At 42.1% G+C, this 17192-nt stretch overlaps 1 protein-coding gene and 1 long non-coding RNA gene across 5 annotated transcripts in view; one reads left to right on the top strand and one right to left on the bottom strand.

Moving 5' to 3' along the window:
- The window catches only part of GOLGA5 (golgin A5), a 33204-nt gene extending 22743 nt beyond the window's left edge, over nucleotides 1–10461 (bottom strand). Inside the window, exons 1-3 of one of the 4 annotated variants that reach the window (XM_072837798.1) lie at nucleotides 10192–10461; nucleotides 7726–8299; nucleotides 524–751 (exon numbers count right to left, since the gene is read on the bottom strand). In XM_072837798.1, the coding sequence (XP_072693899.1) occupies nucleotides 524–751; nucleotides 7726–8269 (772 nt within the window). In that variant the 5' untranslated portion in view covers nucleotides 8270–8299; nucleotides 10192–10461. The other 3 variants (XM_072837801.1, XM_072837799.1, XM_072837800.1) reach the window with 3 other exon arrangements.
- Nucleotides 10462–10574: 113 nt separating this feature from the next.
- Nucleotides 10575–15206, top strand: LOC140639611 (uncharacterized). Its single transcript, XR_012036271.1, has 2 exons — nucleotides 10575–10803; nucleotides 12718–15206. It is a non-coding gene; the product is annotated as an uncharacterized lncRNA (long non-coding RNA).
- The last annotated feature ends 1986 nt before the right edge of the window (nucleotides 15207–17192 follow it).

Raw genomic sequence — 17192 nt, 5'->3', positions numbered from 1 at the left:
CCACACTTATGTTAGGACTAACATATTCTGGCCCCACAACCTCATTCATAGGATTATTTACTTTTAAATTACCCATTTCTGAGGAATCCAAGGGTTTTCTACTCTAGGGCCTCTTTACTGCATATTTCAAGAGGGCATTATTCAAACTGAATTCCGTGTTCACTTTACATCACCTGGAGCAGTGCAATACTCTGACCACGCCTACAGGTGCACTCCTTTGTTTAATCCCACCTTTGGTTCATGAACAGTCCCCTTTAAATTCAGAAGACATCAAATTAACCAGATGATTACTAATGTTCTCAATTCTCAAATTTCATAACTCCTAAAGAATGACCAAACAAGCCAATGCTCTGTTTCAGGTTGGAAGGATGATGGCTGGGTCCCATTTCTAAATCTAGGCCCTATACTTCTATGGAAACACTATAAATTTCATGTGAAATATTTCTAAGTTTCAATGTAATCACGTTCTGTTTATTTTAAAATATTAAATTCCTAATCCTCCACAATTTAAATAAGGCTCTACCTTCTTGAGTTTCCTTGGATCTTTGGAGTAATGAGGCCATTTCCTGATTTAAAGACTGAACTTCATTCCTCAACAGTTGATTCTCCAATCGGAGATTAGACAGTTCATGTGATTTGCCATCATGAGTAGGTGTTGGGTTGTGGTCAGTGGAGGCAGCACTTGATGATACATTTTCCTTTGAAGAATCCTCCTGAACTTCATGGCCAGAATCTGAATTATTAGAGGTTTCTGTAAGAAAGAGAGTATATTTTTGTGACACTGGAACACTCACTACATACACATAAAAAGCTTCCTTTGGTAGAATGTCTTTTGGCTCAAGGTGACTGCTATAGCTAAAATATCATAAAAAAATCACTTAAATTCTCAAAATATTTCCTTTTGATGAAATTTCATTCTCCTACATAGAGGCTATAGAGCTCTAAGGATTTCAAAATTTGGATGTACTGAATGAATGGTGATAAAGAACAAGCACAAGAATACAGTTCTGGAAAGGAGAAAATCAGAGATAATTTAAGCAGTTAGGTTTAGGTAAAAAGAGTTTGTTTCCCTTTGTCTCCAAAGCATTTTCTTAAAAAAAGAGAAAACTCTTTTCAGTGAAAATACTAGAAAGGCACAAAAGAACAGCTGTGGGTTTCAGCAAGGAGAGTAACAACAGGTCAGAGCAATTTGTTACATACCAAACTGGAATCTAAAGTGCCTTACAAAAAGAGAGACTCATAAATTCAGATTCATCTTGTTTTCAGTACTGTGATCCAAATACATGTTTTACTTAAAAAAAAAAAAAATCAGGTATATGCTACAAATGGACTAAGTAACTATATGGGTAAAAATGCTGACACTTCACAAAGAAAGATAAATGATCAAAAAGCATATGAAAAAGTTCTCAACATCTTCAGTGATCAAGGAAATGCAAATTAAAACCACAATGAGAACCAACACAAACCAGCCTGAATGGCTAAAATTAAAAGGACAACACCAAATGCTGACAAAGACGTGAAGCAGCCAGAACTCTCACAGATTTCTGGTGGGAGTACAACACAATATACCCACTGTGGAAAAAGGTTCTGCGATTTCTTATGAAATTAAATATGCACCTATTTCACCCAGTGACTCCCCTCCCAGGTTTTCATTTCCAAGAGAAATGAAAACATTTTTTCCCACAAAATAGACAAGTGCAAGAATGTTCAAAGCAGCTTTATTCACAATAACCAAAAACTGGAAACAATCCATTGCCCATAAAAGAAAATGGATAAATTGTGGAATATTTGATAGAACACTAGAGAATAAAAAAGAACTACTGATATACCCAATAACATGGATGAATCTAAAATGATGAGTAAAAGAAGTCAGAAAAGAGAGTGTACACACATACATACTACATGATTCCATTTATATGAAGCTTTAGGACAAAAACTAAGGTAAAAGGGACGCCTGGGTGGCTAAGTGGTTGAGCGTCTTGCCTTTGGCTCAGGGCATGATCCTGGAGACCTGGGATCGAGTCCCACATCGGGCTTCCTGCATAGAGCCTGCTTCTCCTCTCTCTGCCTGTGTCTCTGCCTTTCTCTGTGTGTTTCTCATGAATTAAAAAAAAAAAAAAAAATCTTTAAAAGAAAAAAAAACTGAGGTAAAAAAATCAGAACAGTGGTAGTTGGGGAAATAGGGTGGAAAGATTAACTGGAAAGGGACATGAGGGAAAGGGGAAAGAAGTGTTCATCATCATCAAAGTGTGTGTTACATAGATATAACCATTTCCCTGTATAGCTAAGATTTGTGCATTTCAATATACAGAAAAAAATTATGAGATAAATGGAAATCTGAATAATGACTAGGCACTAGAAGACACTAAGGAATTATTAAAGTTTTAGGGTGATAATGGCATGGATGTTTATTTTTAAAGCTTGCATATTGGGGCACCTGTGTGGTTCGGGCAGTTAAGCACCTGACTTCAGCTCAGGTCATGATCTGAGGGTCTTGGGATGAACCCTACAAAGGAGCTCCCTGCTCAATGAGGAGTCTGCTTCTCTCTCTCCCTCTGCCCCTCCCCGTGCTTGTACCACTCCTCTCAAATAAATTAATATTTTTTAAAAAATAAAGCTTGCATTTTTAGAGTAATAAAATGAAGTACTTCTAGAAGAAACGATAGATCTTTGATTTGCTTCAAAATAATTCTGTGGAAGGTAGAGGTAAAGGAAGGGATGGAAAATAGGGGGTATAAATAACATAAGAATGGCTGTCAAGTATTGATTAATGTAGCCAGACAATAAGTAATATTGGAGGGAGTCATCAAAATCTACTTTGATATGCTTAAAATTTCCAAAATAAAGATCCTTCTGAAGAAATATATATCCAAACTTGTGGGATATACCTAAAGTTGTATTTTAGAAGGACTTCTATAGTGTTTACATTAAAAATGAAAGAAAGAATGAGTTTTGTATCCACCTTAAAGGCTATAAAAACAGGGGATCCCTGGGTGGCGCAGCGGTTTGGCGCCTGCCTTTGGCCCAGGGCGCGATCCTGGAGACCCAGGATCGAATCCCACGTCGGGCTCCTGGTGCATGGAGCCTGCTTCTCCCTCTGCCTATGTCTCTGCCTCTCTCTCTCTCTCTCTCTCTCTCTGACTATCATAAATAAATAAAAAAAAAATTTAAAAAAAAAAAAAAAAAAAAAAAAAAAAGGCTATAAAAACAGCAGAACAGGGCAGCCCGGGTGGCTCAGCGGTTCATTGCTACCTTCAGCCCAGGGCCTGATCCTGGAGACCCGGGATTGAGTTTCACGTTGGGCTCCCTGCATGGAGCTTGCTTCTCCCTCTGCCTGTGTCTCTGCCTCTCTCTCTCTCTCTCTCTCTGTGTCTCTCATGGGTAAATAAATAAAAAAAAAACAAAATAAAACAAAACAAAACAGAATAAACCCCAAAGCAGAAATTAACAATAAAGATCAGAAATTAACAAAATAGAAAACAAACTTGCTAGAGAGAATTAAAATGGGACATATCATAAACACTATGCCAAAAAATTTTTAGATGTGTACTATGTTGAAACCTACCAAACTGTATACTTAAAAATGTATAATATATTATATGTGAGTTATACTTAACACTATTTAAAAATAAAGGGGGGGGGGGCATTTAGCCCAGTGCCAGATATTGATATTTTTCTGGTAGTATCTGTGATCAAACTTTAGTTTCTACAGGGTCAGTATGAATGTATTAGTGTCCAACTGGGTTTGTTTCAGCTATGACACTTTCATTATTTCTCTAAAATTAAGTAAAATAAATATAATCTCCCAAAGTGCATATGGAATACATAAACTCTAAGGGGAAAAAATGTAATTTACCAAAAACAAGGAAATGGAAAACCAGTGGAATCAATAGTTAAAATCTTCCATTAAGAATACTGCAGGGGCGCCTGGGTGGCTTAGTCAACTGATCATCTGCCTTCAGCTCAGGTTGTGATCACAGGATCCTGGGATCCAGCCCTACATCAGGCTCCCTGCTCCGGAGAATCTCCTTGTCCTTCTCCCTCTGCCCTTCCCCTAGGCTTGTGCTCTCACTCAAATAAATAAATAAAATAAAATAAAAAAATACCACTCCAGACCCTAATGGTTTTACCAGTGAGTTCCAGTAAACAATCAGGGAATAAATAATCTTACATCAAATAATTAAGACAACAGAAAAGGAGGGAACATTTTGCAATTCATTTTATAAGGCTAACATAACTAATATTAAAATCTAACAATATTACAGGTCAATTTGGCTTATGAAATAAATGCAAAAATCCTAACCAGAATATTAGCAAGCTAAAAGTATACCACATTAATATTAATGAACAAAAATCATAAAAAAATCATATGCTATCTTACGCATACAGAAAACACTGCTAAAATTCAACAGTAAAATTCAAACTAGATATATATAGAAACATTCTACACTTGATTTAAAAAAGTACCTATGAGAAGCCTAACACATACATTGTATTTGGTGAAACAAAGCATTCTGTTTAAGACAAAAGATACAAAATTGGTTTTCAGTTCAAGCCAATGCAGTGGGGCAACGAAAATATTTTTTTTAAAAGATAAAAAAGGATAAAGAAGAAACCAAACTGTCATTATCCACAGATACCGTGTTGTTTAAAATCTAAATGAATGCACAGAAAAATATGAAGATTAAGAGCTATGTAGAGATCGTTGTGTTAAAAGCCAATACATCAGCAACAGAAAGCAAAAATTAAAAAGGATACCATCTACAAGTTTCAAAAAATACGTAAGACCTTCATGGAGAAAACTATAAAATCTTAATGAAAGACATTTAAAACTTGAATTGAGATTATATCATGTTATAATAGGTAAAAACCTCAGTAATGTAAAGATGCTGATTCTTACTCAACTAACTGTCCACATAGAAGCAATGGACTCCCAATAAAAAGGCTAACAGATTTTTTGTAGAATTGGAAAGCAAATTCTAAAATGAATATGGATGTAAGAAAAAGTCCAAGAATAGCCAATACACTCTTGAAGGACCAGGTGGGAGAAATTGCTCTAGGAGATATCAAAATACTATAAAACTACATTAATTAAGACAGTGTGGCACTGGCACAAAAACAAATAGCCCAATGAAACAGAATTAAGTGCCACAGTGCACTTAAAAACACAGTGATGTAGAGACGGATACTTGATAATATGCCAGGGGTGACATTGCAGATTGATAGAGAAAGGAAGTATTTTCAATGAATGATACTGGTTGCTGAGATAACAGATTTTCAACTCCTCTCTTCTTTTTCATCTGAAATATATGAAGAGTATCTATGAATCAATAAGGAAAAAGACAAATGATCCACTGGAAAAAAACTGATCAAAGGACTTGAATAGGCACTTCCCAGAAGATGAAATCTGAATAAATATCTGAAAAGATGCTCAACCTCATTAGTACTGAGAAAAGTAAAAAACAACAAAACTTTTCACATCTGAGTAACAAAGCACAAAGTCATTGAAAATATCCAATATTGGTGAGAATGCAGAGCAAAAGGAATATTAACCACAGTCGGTCAAGTATAAATTGGTACAACTTCTTCAGGAAACAACTCTGGTGTACCAGTATACTTGAACACCAGCACACCTCACAACTCAGCAATTCCATTTATAGATATTTCTAGGCATCCTAGGGCACTGGTTTTCAACCTAGGGTGACCTTGCTCTCCAAGGGACGTCTGGGAATATAGAGAAACATTTTTGGTTGTCACAACTGGGTATGCCATTGGCATCTAATGGGGTAGGAGGCCAGGGATGCTGCTGAACATCCTACAAAGGACAGGACAACTTCCAACAACAAAGATTTATTCTACCCAAAATGTCAGTAGTCCCAAGATTGAGAGACCCTGCCCTAAAGAAATAAAATTTAATCTTTATAACTTCCATGTATTGGGGTACCTGGGTGGAATGGTCAGTTAAGGGTCAGCCTTCTGCTCCGGTCATGATCACAGGCTCCTGGAATGGAGCTCCAAAGCGCCCCCATGGCATGGTGGGCTCTCTGTTCAGTGGGGAGTCTGCTTCTCCCTGTCCCTGCTACCCACCCCCCCCACTTATGCTCTCTCCTCCTCCATGTCAAATAAATAAATAAAATCTTTTTTTTTTTTTAAATTCCCATGTATTAACTGGTTCTAACCAGCTTTCCCTTGATCCATCCTTTGACAAATCTAAGAGGTTTTCCTTAAAAGTAAAAAATATTGTAACTTTCTTTGAATGACCTCTGTTAACACCACATTGCTATGTCACTTCCACCTTACACTGGCCTAGTAACCACCTGGAGAACAAAACAAAAATACCACATGCCATGGCTCTGTCCCCAGAAAGTCTGATTCAAGAAGTCTGGGGAGGAACCCATTTTTTATTAATCACACAAATGTTTCAAATGCAGGTCGTTTAGGGACCACTCTTTAAGAATGATGTGTACGAATAATGGGTTTAAACATGTAAACAGAGGCATACAAGGGCCTTTAGAAGCAGCTCCCAACCTTTGCTCCAACTTCATTTTCTTCACTACTGTCCCAGAGCAACTATTCTAATCAAACTTTTTAAAGATTCTCTGCACTGAATGCTGTCTCCAATCCTCCTTTTCTGGAAAACTTCTACTCCTTCTTTAAGTCCCAGCTCATATTACAGACCCCCCCCGTGAATCATCACTTGATACCTTAGGCAATTAGTTCCTTTCTCCTTAGTGTCTCCACAATACTCCAACCGTATCTCAATTACTGTATTTACTATACTATATACTAATATACTTTATGTAAATTATCTGTTCACACATGTCTCACCCACCAGACCCTGCTGAGAGAAATGTAGGTGTGTGTACATAATTAGTCAACTGCTACTGCACGACCTGGACTTGAAAGCCCCCCAAACTTGCCTCTTTACCACTTTATCTTGAAGATACAAGACAGATTTTAATCACCAACAGCCAAGACTGTGGGAGAAGCTGTAACCTTTAAGAAAATAACCAGCTTCCGTTAATCATCATCTCTATAAAGAATCTCTGGAAGAAGCTATCATGTGTATTACTATTTTAAAAATGGTTCGTAAGTACTTGAATTACCCACGTTACCATGTTAACTTCATTTTTTGGGGGTGAGAAGATATACAGGTAGAGGCAATTTCACATCAAACAACTGAAAACACGAATTCTAAACTGTTACTTCACTACCATGTCAATGCCTTCAACCCTCCAGCTTGGATTGAAGTTCACTCTCTCAGCTTTACTTCTGAGGGATGCACGGGGAAAACACACACACACACACACACACATCCTCACAATCCAGGATATATATGATGTACAGCCTCTTATTTTATAATCCCGGAAAGAAATGAAATGAGACAGTCCCAAATCCAAAACTACATTTTCTTTCAGATTTCAAAACTGCCCTTTTTGTATTTTAAAATATCTTAGAAAATCATTCTGGACAGAATTTCTTAGATGCTAGGCTGGGCAAAGTTACCAAACAGACAGCATTTAAAGGTCCCTATTATAATAGTATATTGACTAATAGCATGCCATGTTGTCACCCTTGTTTATACCACACATTTCAGAGACTGCCTCTGTACCAGTGGGAAAAGGTAACAAAACAGAAGATGAGAAACACTACCAGAACATTTCAGGCTATGATAACACATCCAATTTTCTTTACTCTAAAAGAAACAGAGGGCTGATTAACTACCATCAGTTTGGCTCCCAGGAGGATTTTCCTCAATGGTTTTCACGGTGGTTTTGCTGGTGTTCATAGAACTGACAGTTGCTGTCCGAGAACTCTGAAAGACAGGTGTCTTGCTCTTTTCTTTTTTGATTTCCACCCTCCCGGAAGGCTCCTTCTGGGAACTATTAAGAAAGTCAAACAGCAGCTCATCATCAGGTTCTGACTTTTTTCTTCGAACGAACTGGGATGATGGCCTAGGAACAGATGCATTTTCAATAGGATGGGAAGCCTCCACTGGCGTCCTAGAGCCTACTTTTACATTTGCGGTGCCAGCTAAGATAGTGGCTTTCTGATTTCTAATGTTATCAGCTGCTGAGGAAATATATGTGGCTTTAGATTCAGTCTGATAAGTCAAATCTGTATTTTGCTGGAGTTCAGGATAGTCAGCATTTTTGTTATATATGATGTTGCTGGGGTTCTCTTTTCTACTGAGAGCTGTTGCAGCCCCTTGATCAACTCGATTTAAAAGATCTTCTGCCTTTCCCGCAAGATCGGCAAACCAGGACATGTTGGAAGCAGAAGAATGCTATCGGTGAACCTGTAAAAACGACATAAAGTGATTAGGATGGCATAACAGCAGAGCATAGCAGTTAGGACCAGGCTCCAGAGTCACACAATCGTGGACTGAAAGCCTAACCATGCCTCTTACTAACTATGTAACCTTGAGCAATCTACTTTGAACCGAGAAGCTTTATCTAGAAAATGAGGAAAATAAGTGTACTTACATTATAGGACAGCTTAAAGATGACATAATAGATTTAAAAAACTCTTTGCAAAATGCCTGACACACAGCAGACACTCATTTTAGTAACTGCCATTACCATAATAATTACACCTATCACTACGGTTATAACTATTTCAACAAAAGGCAAATATTAATGTACCAAATGCATTCAAAAAGCAAATAGTTGATATGGCAAAATTGCAGTACAACCAAATAAAAACAATTCCCTAAAGTTTGCCTTAAGGTGCTAAAACCTGAATAAACTTCTGATACTAAATCCATCCTTGTGTTAACATACAGCATGCGGTATTATCATGGATAATTTAGGTGTGCACGTAATCTGTGTAAAGTACACCTACAATAATTTACATACTCAGTACCTACTATGTGCACACTGGCTAAGTTCAGAATAAAAAAAAAAAAAAAAAAAAGACTGCATAGCCATGTATCTGATGAGCAGACCTGAGCACTCACAGTGTGCCACAATGAATCAGAATGATGAATTAGTCCTTATAGAAGAATACCTTACAAATCAGTCAACAACCGTGTCTTGAATGTGCGCACTGCTCCTCTGGCTCGGAATGCTCTTTCACTGTTAACTCTTTCTTGTTCTTAGTCTCCAGTGTCATCTGCTTCAGACCCACCTAGGGGAGGTCCCGTCATTCTCTGTTCACATGCTACGCTTCTCCCTCACCACCCTCCACGTTTTACGTGGCTTTTTCCTGCCTCATTGTATGTATCACACATAATTTTTCACGACCACATTATGTGGTCAGCAGCAGTATTCCTTTTTCCACAAACGGGGAAAAGATTTGGAAAGATCCCAGAGTCTAGATGGCAGCTTCGCAACTCAAATCCAAGTTGGCCAAACCCACTCTTTTTACCCCCTGCCTTTCCATCTGGCCTCTCAGTATCTGAATAACCTCAAGAAGAAACTCAGCCTCTACACCTGCTCCCTACAAAAAGGGACTATTACCGGCCCGGGTACTGCACAGCGGGCGTGCCGGGACACGAAAGCGGAGGAGTCCGGCGGTGAGGCCGGGGGCTCCCACCGCGACCTAAAGTGTTCTCAAGGGGACGTTGGCGGGGAGTGGGCGGAGGACGAGTCTCGCCAGGAACGCAGTCAAAACACACTCGCCGATGCCCTTAACTCGCCTCCCGTTTCAAAGTCCATAGGGCTTTAAAGCAGAACCCCGCGCCTTAATATTGATCACCCACTTTCGGGACAAACACGGGTCCTGGGCACTTGCCCGGGTGGCAGCTCCAGCGGGCTTAAGAGGTCCGGTGCCCTCGGGCGATCTCTCAGGCGCGGCGCCCAGGGAACGGCCCGCCCGGCGGCGAAGAGGGCGACGGGGCCTGGCGGGGGGTCCGCACCCAGCAGCGGCAGCGCCCGCCCCGAGCCGGGCGTCAACACGGCGCGGGAGGCTGGGGCCAGCGGGTGGAGCCCAGGTAGGCGAGTCGCAGCCCCGCTTCGCCGCTCACCGCCCTCGCGAGCCACTGGGGCGGGCGGCGCGGCCAAGCCCGGCGGAGGCGGCGGGGACACGGAGGGGAGACGAAGGCACTGAGCACCTGCTGCGGCCCCGGGAGCTCGCCTGCCCGCCCCTCAGCCCCCGCACGCCGAGGGGTCGCGGGCCGGTCCCGCGCCCAAGGCCGTTAGCGCCCGCGGAGGACCCGCCCGGCCCACTGCGCTCACGCCGCCGCCTCACCTGAGGACTCGGGAGCGGCTGCACTGCGGCCTCGGCGCCCTCCTGGGCCGCCCCCCGCAGCAGCCGGCGGCCAGAGGGAAGCTGCTCCGGGCCCCGCCGCGGCCCGGCTACTCTTCCGGGAGACGTGGAAGGGCGGCGAGGACCCCACAACAGAGTGGCCTCCGAGCTGCCTGAGCGGCCGGGCCGAGAACAGCCACCCGCAGGCGACTCCGGCGGCGGCACCGCGCGGGCGGCTGCGGGGACCTCGCCCTCGGCCACGCCCCCTTCCGCCCGGGGCGTGTGACGTAGCGCTCTCCCCGCGGACGACGGCCCGCACGCGGCCGGCGAGGCCACGCCCCCTTCCGCCCGGTGCGTGTGACGTAGCGCTCTCCCCGCGGACGTCGGCCCGCACGCGGCCGGCCGAGCACTGCAGGCCTCGCCCACCGGAGGCGGGGCCCCGCCCAGAAGGAGCTCGAGGCTGGAGTCGGGCGGGGGAGCTGCCGGTGGGCCCGCCAGCCTGCACCTGGCTCTTCCTCCTTCACTTGCCAGCTTTACGGATGAGGATGCAGAGGACCCAGGGCAGGATCCCTGATTTCTTGGAGTTTGCCTTCAGGTGGCGGAGACAGATATTAAGTAAGCCAATGACGGAGCGAGACAATTTTAAGAAGTGGGGGAACCGCTTTAAATGGTGTGATCACGGAAGGTGTCTCTGGGGAGGTGCCAGTTTGAGCTGAGACCCAAAAGATGGAAAAGACCTGTAAGAGGTCTTACCATACAGCAGAATGGTAGTTAGGTTATGCATACAGCTCATGGAATATTTGAAATTAGTCTAAAATCCACATTCAGTGATCGAACAAATACTCGGCTCCTGCTCTGGTGCACGGGATCGGGCTGACTGGGCTCTAATAACAAGCCTACAACGTAGTCCCAGGGATCCCCATTTTCAGACGGTGGAAACTAAGACGCAGGGAGATTAAGTAACTTGTCGAGGACCATCCTCATGAAGAGTCCACAGTCCTCGAAAGCCTGTGCCCTTAGACTCAGTGTTTTATTTTCTCCAATCGAATATTGGGAAGGATTACAATTTTTTCTCTTCGCAAGTCAGATGTAGTCCAGTCTAGTGAATGGAAAAACTTTCATCAACAGCTGGAAGTAGTAACAATAAATAATAATAATAATAGTATCTAACAGTTCGGGATCCCTGGGTGGCGCAGCGGTTTGGCGCCTGCCTTTGGCCCAGGGCGCGATCCTGGAGACCCGGGATCGAGTCCCACGTTGGGCTCCCTGCGTGGAGCCTGCTTCTCCCTCTGCCTGTGTCTCTGCCTCTCTCTCTCTCTCTCTCTGTGTGACATTTCTTGAGCCCTTATTAAGTGCAGAATACTGTTACACATTGGTCATGCTTCATCTCGTTTAATTCTTACTACAATGGTAAGGAAGATGCGGTTATTACCTTGTGATAGGTGGTCTGGTTCCTAAGAGCTGTTCTATCAGCAATCTTGATCTTCCCCTCTCCTAAGAATAGCTAGTCGAGATAGGGCTGCTCCACCCCTGCGTCCAGGAAGGAAAAAGATGCAAAGCCACCCACATCTAACATGTCACAGGAGTGAAAAATAAACCTTTGCTTTTCGACGCCACTGAGATTTGGGGACTGTATCTCATACATCCTTACCTAATGAAATATGATTAATACCTCCATTTTATAGATGAAGACACAGATTCAGAGAGGCTGTTACTTTCCCATGATCACTGTGTGGCACATGCTGCATAGCTAGTTTGTGCAAGCATACCCTGAATGCCCATGTTGAAAATGTAGAGATCTTGTCCTCTGTCTCTATTCCTATCAAGCGGAATGTGCAGCAGAATGTGTTGTTCAGTGTTCAAGGTCAGGGCCCCGGGGGTGGCCAACCCAGAGTGTCTCCCTTGTAACAAAGTTCACATGTGTCAGGCCTTGATATTCTGGGAAGCGCTGGTCATAAAAAGAGGGGAAGGACCACTGAGAATTGCTAAGTTGCTGTGATGTAGAACTTGCTGCATGTAGATCCCAGCAGCGGATGCTTTGTCCAGTCGGCTGCTCCTACAGTCCCTATACATAACTTACAGGAAACCCTACATCTCAATCGCTGTCTCTGGGTCTTTTCTTGACCTCACCAGACCATGACCCACCCTAAGCTTAGAGTCTGCTAAGGTGCAGCTGCACAGTCACACAGGGTATAGGTAGTACATCTGGGATTCAAACCAGGTTAGTGTGGCTACAGAAACAATGCTCTTAACCATTGAAAGGGAAAGGATGAAAGAAGTTGAAGCAGAGCCCAATCTCCACGTCAAATGTATTAGCAGTGAGCAGGACCCCCAAAGGATGTTTACAGAATGTTCTAGGTGCTCCCTAAGAGACTCAGCATATAGAGATCTGCCACCCTGAGGTCGTTGGAGCCAGGCTAGACCAGCCAGAGAAACAGCATAACCAAGAGAGAGAGGTTACAACCTTGTCCAATAAGGAAGAAAATTTGCTCTTTTCTTTTCCCTTCCTTCCTGTCCTCATGCCACCAGAGGAACTAACTCCTTGAAAAAGAAAGGAGAGAAGGTATGTGAGGACCAGAGGGAGACCCCAGCCTCCACTCCAAGTCTCTAGTGCAACCAAGCTAGTCTGCTCCATGGACCAGGGAGGAGAACACTGAACAGAGCTGAAAAATAAGGTTTTGAACAAACAGGGCTGTGTTGTGACTTTTGGAATGGCAGAGCGAGGAACTCCGCAAATCCTCTCCCCAAATGGCAAATGATGAGACTGGAGAAAATTGTGCTAAAAAACCACTTCAGCTCCCTGGAAATCGATCATAGGCATGACACAAATTAAGAAACATTTAATCAAGAAAAGCTACTAAACTTTGTGTAGGAACAGTGAGCGTGCATGACATTTTAGCCCAGAGAATGTCCCAGTCTCCCCCCTCCATTTCCATGGAAGTTGTTCTTCCAGGGCTGGGAAAGCTGGGAAACGAGCAGCTTTGCTGCCAGAGAGGGCAGCTTGATTTGGAGCCAAGCCAGAAAAACCACATGACCAAGGGGAAGCCTCCATTTGGAACGCCAACTTCGCAGCTGCCCGCTGAGGTTGCCGTAATGGTTGGGCCAACAACTGATGAGAAGGCTTCCTAGAGGTTTAGCAGGGAGACCATCATGGGCTTTGATAAGCTCCCACATATACTGGTGGTCTGGGAGGCTGTGTAAGCTCAGGAGACTCTTGAGAGAGCCCTAGTCATCTGCTCATCCTGACTCAACATGAAGCCTTACGCTGTCACAGAGGAGACACTGGAAAACCCAGTAGGATAAAAGACAGGACAGACTTGTAAACTACCTGGCTTTTGAATAGTCAACTCATCACATACAGGGGGGACAAGAATAAAAGCTGATGTCGCATCAGGAACAATGGAGAAGGCAGTGGAATGGCATATATAAAGTGCTGAAGGAGGAAAAAAAAACTGTCAAACAAGAATTCTCTAAAAAAATTATCTTTCAAAGGTGAAGTCAAGATAAAGACATTCCCAGATAAACACTGAGAGAATTTGTGGCGAGTAGATCTTCCTTATGAGAAATAAATAATATATAATAATATATGTAATATATAATAAACACTAAGGGAAATCTTTCAAATGAAGGGAATGCTACAGTAACTCGAATCTAAGTGAAGAAATTAAAAGAGCTGAATGTTAAATATTAGGACAAGTCTGTTCTAATAACTGAAAGTGACTGAAAGTTATAGAATCAGGCAAGATCATCTCAAAGAAACTATCATTCGGAGGGAAAAATGGGATCTCCTACAAATCAAAAGCATTGTCAAAGAGAATTAGTGGAAGAAATTATTTCCTGTCGGTGCCTCCACTGAGTTGGGATTTCCTAATAACCTGGTTACACTGACATTTCAGGGTGTTTGCCTCCCCCCTCAGTAAAAATATAAGCTCTGTGAGGGGAGTGTCTCCTTCTGTGTCTCCCACTAGCATTTTACAGCTGCGGCACTCTTCCTTCCACACCATGCTTCTCCTTCATAGCATTTACACAAGTGTGATTACGTGAAGGAGGGCGTGGAGTATCTTTCTGGTCTGTGGCTATATTAGCAGAGCTTAGGAAAGTACAAGGCATGGACAGATGCTCTGATGTGTTGAATAATGAATAATAGTGTACAATGAATTGAGACAGCATGGGAAAAGGGCAGAAATTGGATGATCCGGATTCTTATTTGGGATGTCAATTAGCTTCAAGTGCCTTAATCTTGCTGACCCTCAATTTTAAAACTAGAATATATTTAGGCTGAGAGTAAGAGACCTTGGTTCTGATCATAGTTCTAGTTCCTAGCTATGTGAGCTTGAGCAAACTGCCCCATTTCCCAGGTTTCATTTATGAAATGAATAATTGAACCAAAATTTATGGTCATAAGTTTGCAACCTCAATTAATTGCTTTTGTATTGTTTGTTTTGTTTTGGCCACAGCCAAGTGTTTAATTTAAAAACACGCAAACATACACTCATATTGTGCTGGCAGGAGTTACATTTATTGATAGAAATGTAAATTGATACAACCTCTATGAGGGCAATGTAGTAATGTACATCAGTATTTAAAATGTACAAGCTCCTTGCTGAGTTTGATATTCACATGAGGAAAAAAATGAATCTCATTCCCTTGCTATAGACCAAATGTTTGTGTAGCCCTAAAATTCATATGTTGAAATTCTAATCCCTGATGTGATGGTACTTGAAGGTGAAGCCTTTGACAGATGATTATGGCCTTGAGAGCAGAGCACTCTAGTGAGAAGACAACTGTCTATGAACCAGGAGCAGGTTCTCACTAGACACTACATCTGTTAGTGCCTTGATCTTAGACTTTCCAGCCTCCAGTACTGTCAGTAATAAATTCCTGTTATTTGTAAACCACCCAATCTATGGTATTTTTGTGAAAGCAGCCCATATGGACAAAGATACTCCTACTTTACAGTGTACATAAAATCAGTTCCAAAGTGTGAAATGGAAAATAATAAAACTTCTACAAGAAAACAGGAGAACATCTTTATCGCCTTGAGATAGACCAAAACCAAACCAAACGAAAAACCTTTTATGGGACACAACACAAAATATTAAATATTGACTATGAAATAAAAGATTGATAGTTTGGCTTTGTTAAAATTAAGGATTGCTTTCCATAAAAAAAAATTAAGAGAGTGAAAAGATAGCCAAAAATTGGGAGAAGATATTTACAATACATATATTTGAAAGGGATTTGTATCCACAATAGGTAAGGCTCTTTTATAAATCAATAAAAAAGGGCAATCAACCTAACAAAAATAGACTAATATCTTAAATAATCAAAGAGAAAAATACATGCTTAGCCAAAAGCACATTAAAAGTGTTTTAATTGGCCAAAAGCACACGAGAAAGCTATTCATCATCAGAGAAATGCAAAGTAAAATCACAAGGAAATATCTTTATGCATACACCAGAATGGTGAAAGTGTAAAAGGATGGAAAATACCAAGATTAGTGAATTCATGGAGCTGCTAGAATGCGCAGGCATTGCTGACAGGAGTGTAAGTGGTAGAACTACTTTGGAAAATTGGGCTCTGTCTATTAAAGTTAAACATAGACCTGTCACCTGCTAGACCAAGACCTGACCTTCACTGCCTCTCTGTTTGTATTTACTTACTTTTGTCTTCCATTTTTCCTTAAGCTCTTCTTTCAGATTCCCTCTAAACTGAAAGACCTCTCAAGTGACAGGGACCACCATGACAAGACATCCGGCTGGCCCAGGCCACCCAGACCTTTTGAGCCAAACTACTGACTCACTCATGCCTATGCAGATGGGCCATGGAATGACCCCCATATGACCTACAATTACCTTTATCTTATTATAATACTAAAATCTACACCCGAGGAGGAGCCTTAGACTCATTTATGTAACACACATTTTACGCATAGGCATGTTTTCTTGAGGCACATGCGTGACTTTATGGTGGCCTTTACTTATGATGACAAGGCTTCACTATCTAAATGTCCATCTTATCCTTGTGTAAGGTGCAAGAGAGTGGTCTAGTTTCATTCTTCTGCATGTGGATGTCCAATTTTCCCAGCACCATTTATTGAAGAGACTGTCTTTTTCCAGTGAATAGTCTTTCCTCCTTTGTCGAATATTAGTTGACCATAAAATTGAGGGTTCACTTCTGTATTCTCTATTCTGTTCCATTGATCTATGTGTCTGTTTTCGTGCCAGTACCACACTGTCTTGATGACCACAGCTTTGTAGTACAACCTGAAATCTGGCATTGTGATGCCCCCAGCTATGGTTTTTTTATTTTAAATTCCCCTGGCTATTTGGGGTCTTTTCTGATTCCACACAAATCTTAAAATAATTTGTTCCAACTCTCTGAAGGAAGTCCATGGTATTTTGATAGGGATTGCATTAAACGTGTACATTGCCCTGGGTAACGTTGACATTTTCACAATATTAATTCTTCCAATCCATGAGCATGGAATATTTTTCCATCTCTTTGTGTCTTCCTCAATTTCTTTCAGAGGTGTTCTGTAACTTTTAGGGTATAGATCCTTTACCTCTTTGGTTAGGTTTATTCCTAGGTATCTTATGCTTTTGGGTCGGTGTCCATCGAAAGATGAATGGATAAAGAAGATGTGGTTTATGTATACAATGGAATATTACTCAGCCATTAGAAATGACAAATACCCACCATTTGCTTCGATGTGGATGGAACTGGAGGGTATTATGCTGAGTGAAGTAAGTCGATCGGAGAAGGACAAACATTTTATGGTTTCATTCATTTGGGGAATATAAAAAATAGTGAAAGGGAATAAAGGGGGAAGGAGAAAAAATGAGTGGGAAATACCAGAAAGGGAGACAGAACATGAGAGACTCCTAACTCTGGGAAACGAACTAGGGGTGGTGGAAGGGTAGGTGGGCGAGGGGTTGGGGTGACTGGGTGATGGGCACTGAGGCGGGCACTTGATGGGATGAGCACTGGGTGTTATTCTATAT

Source organism: Canis lupus, chromosome 9 (assembly GCF_048164855.1).
Source record: "Canis lupus baileyi chromosome 9, mCanLup2.hap1, whole genome shotgun sequence".
NCBI lineage: Eukaryota > Metazoa > Chordata > Mammalia > Carnivora > Canidae > Canis > Canis lupus.
The sequence above is the reverse complement of the archived record's forward strand: the minus strand, read 5'-3'. Positions and strand labels throughout refer to the sequence as shown.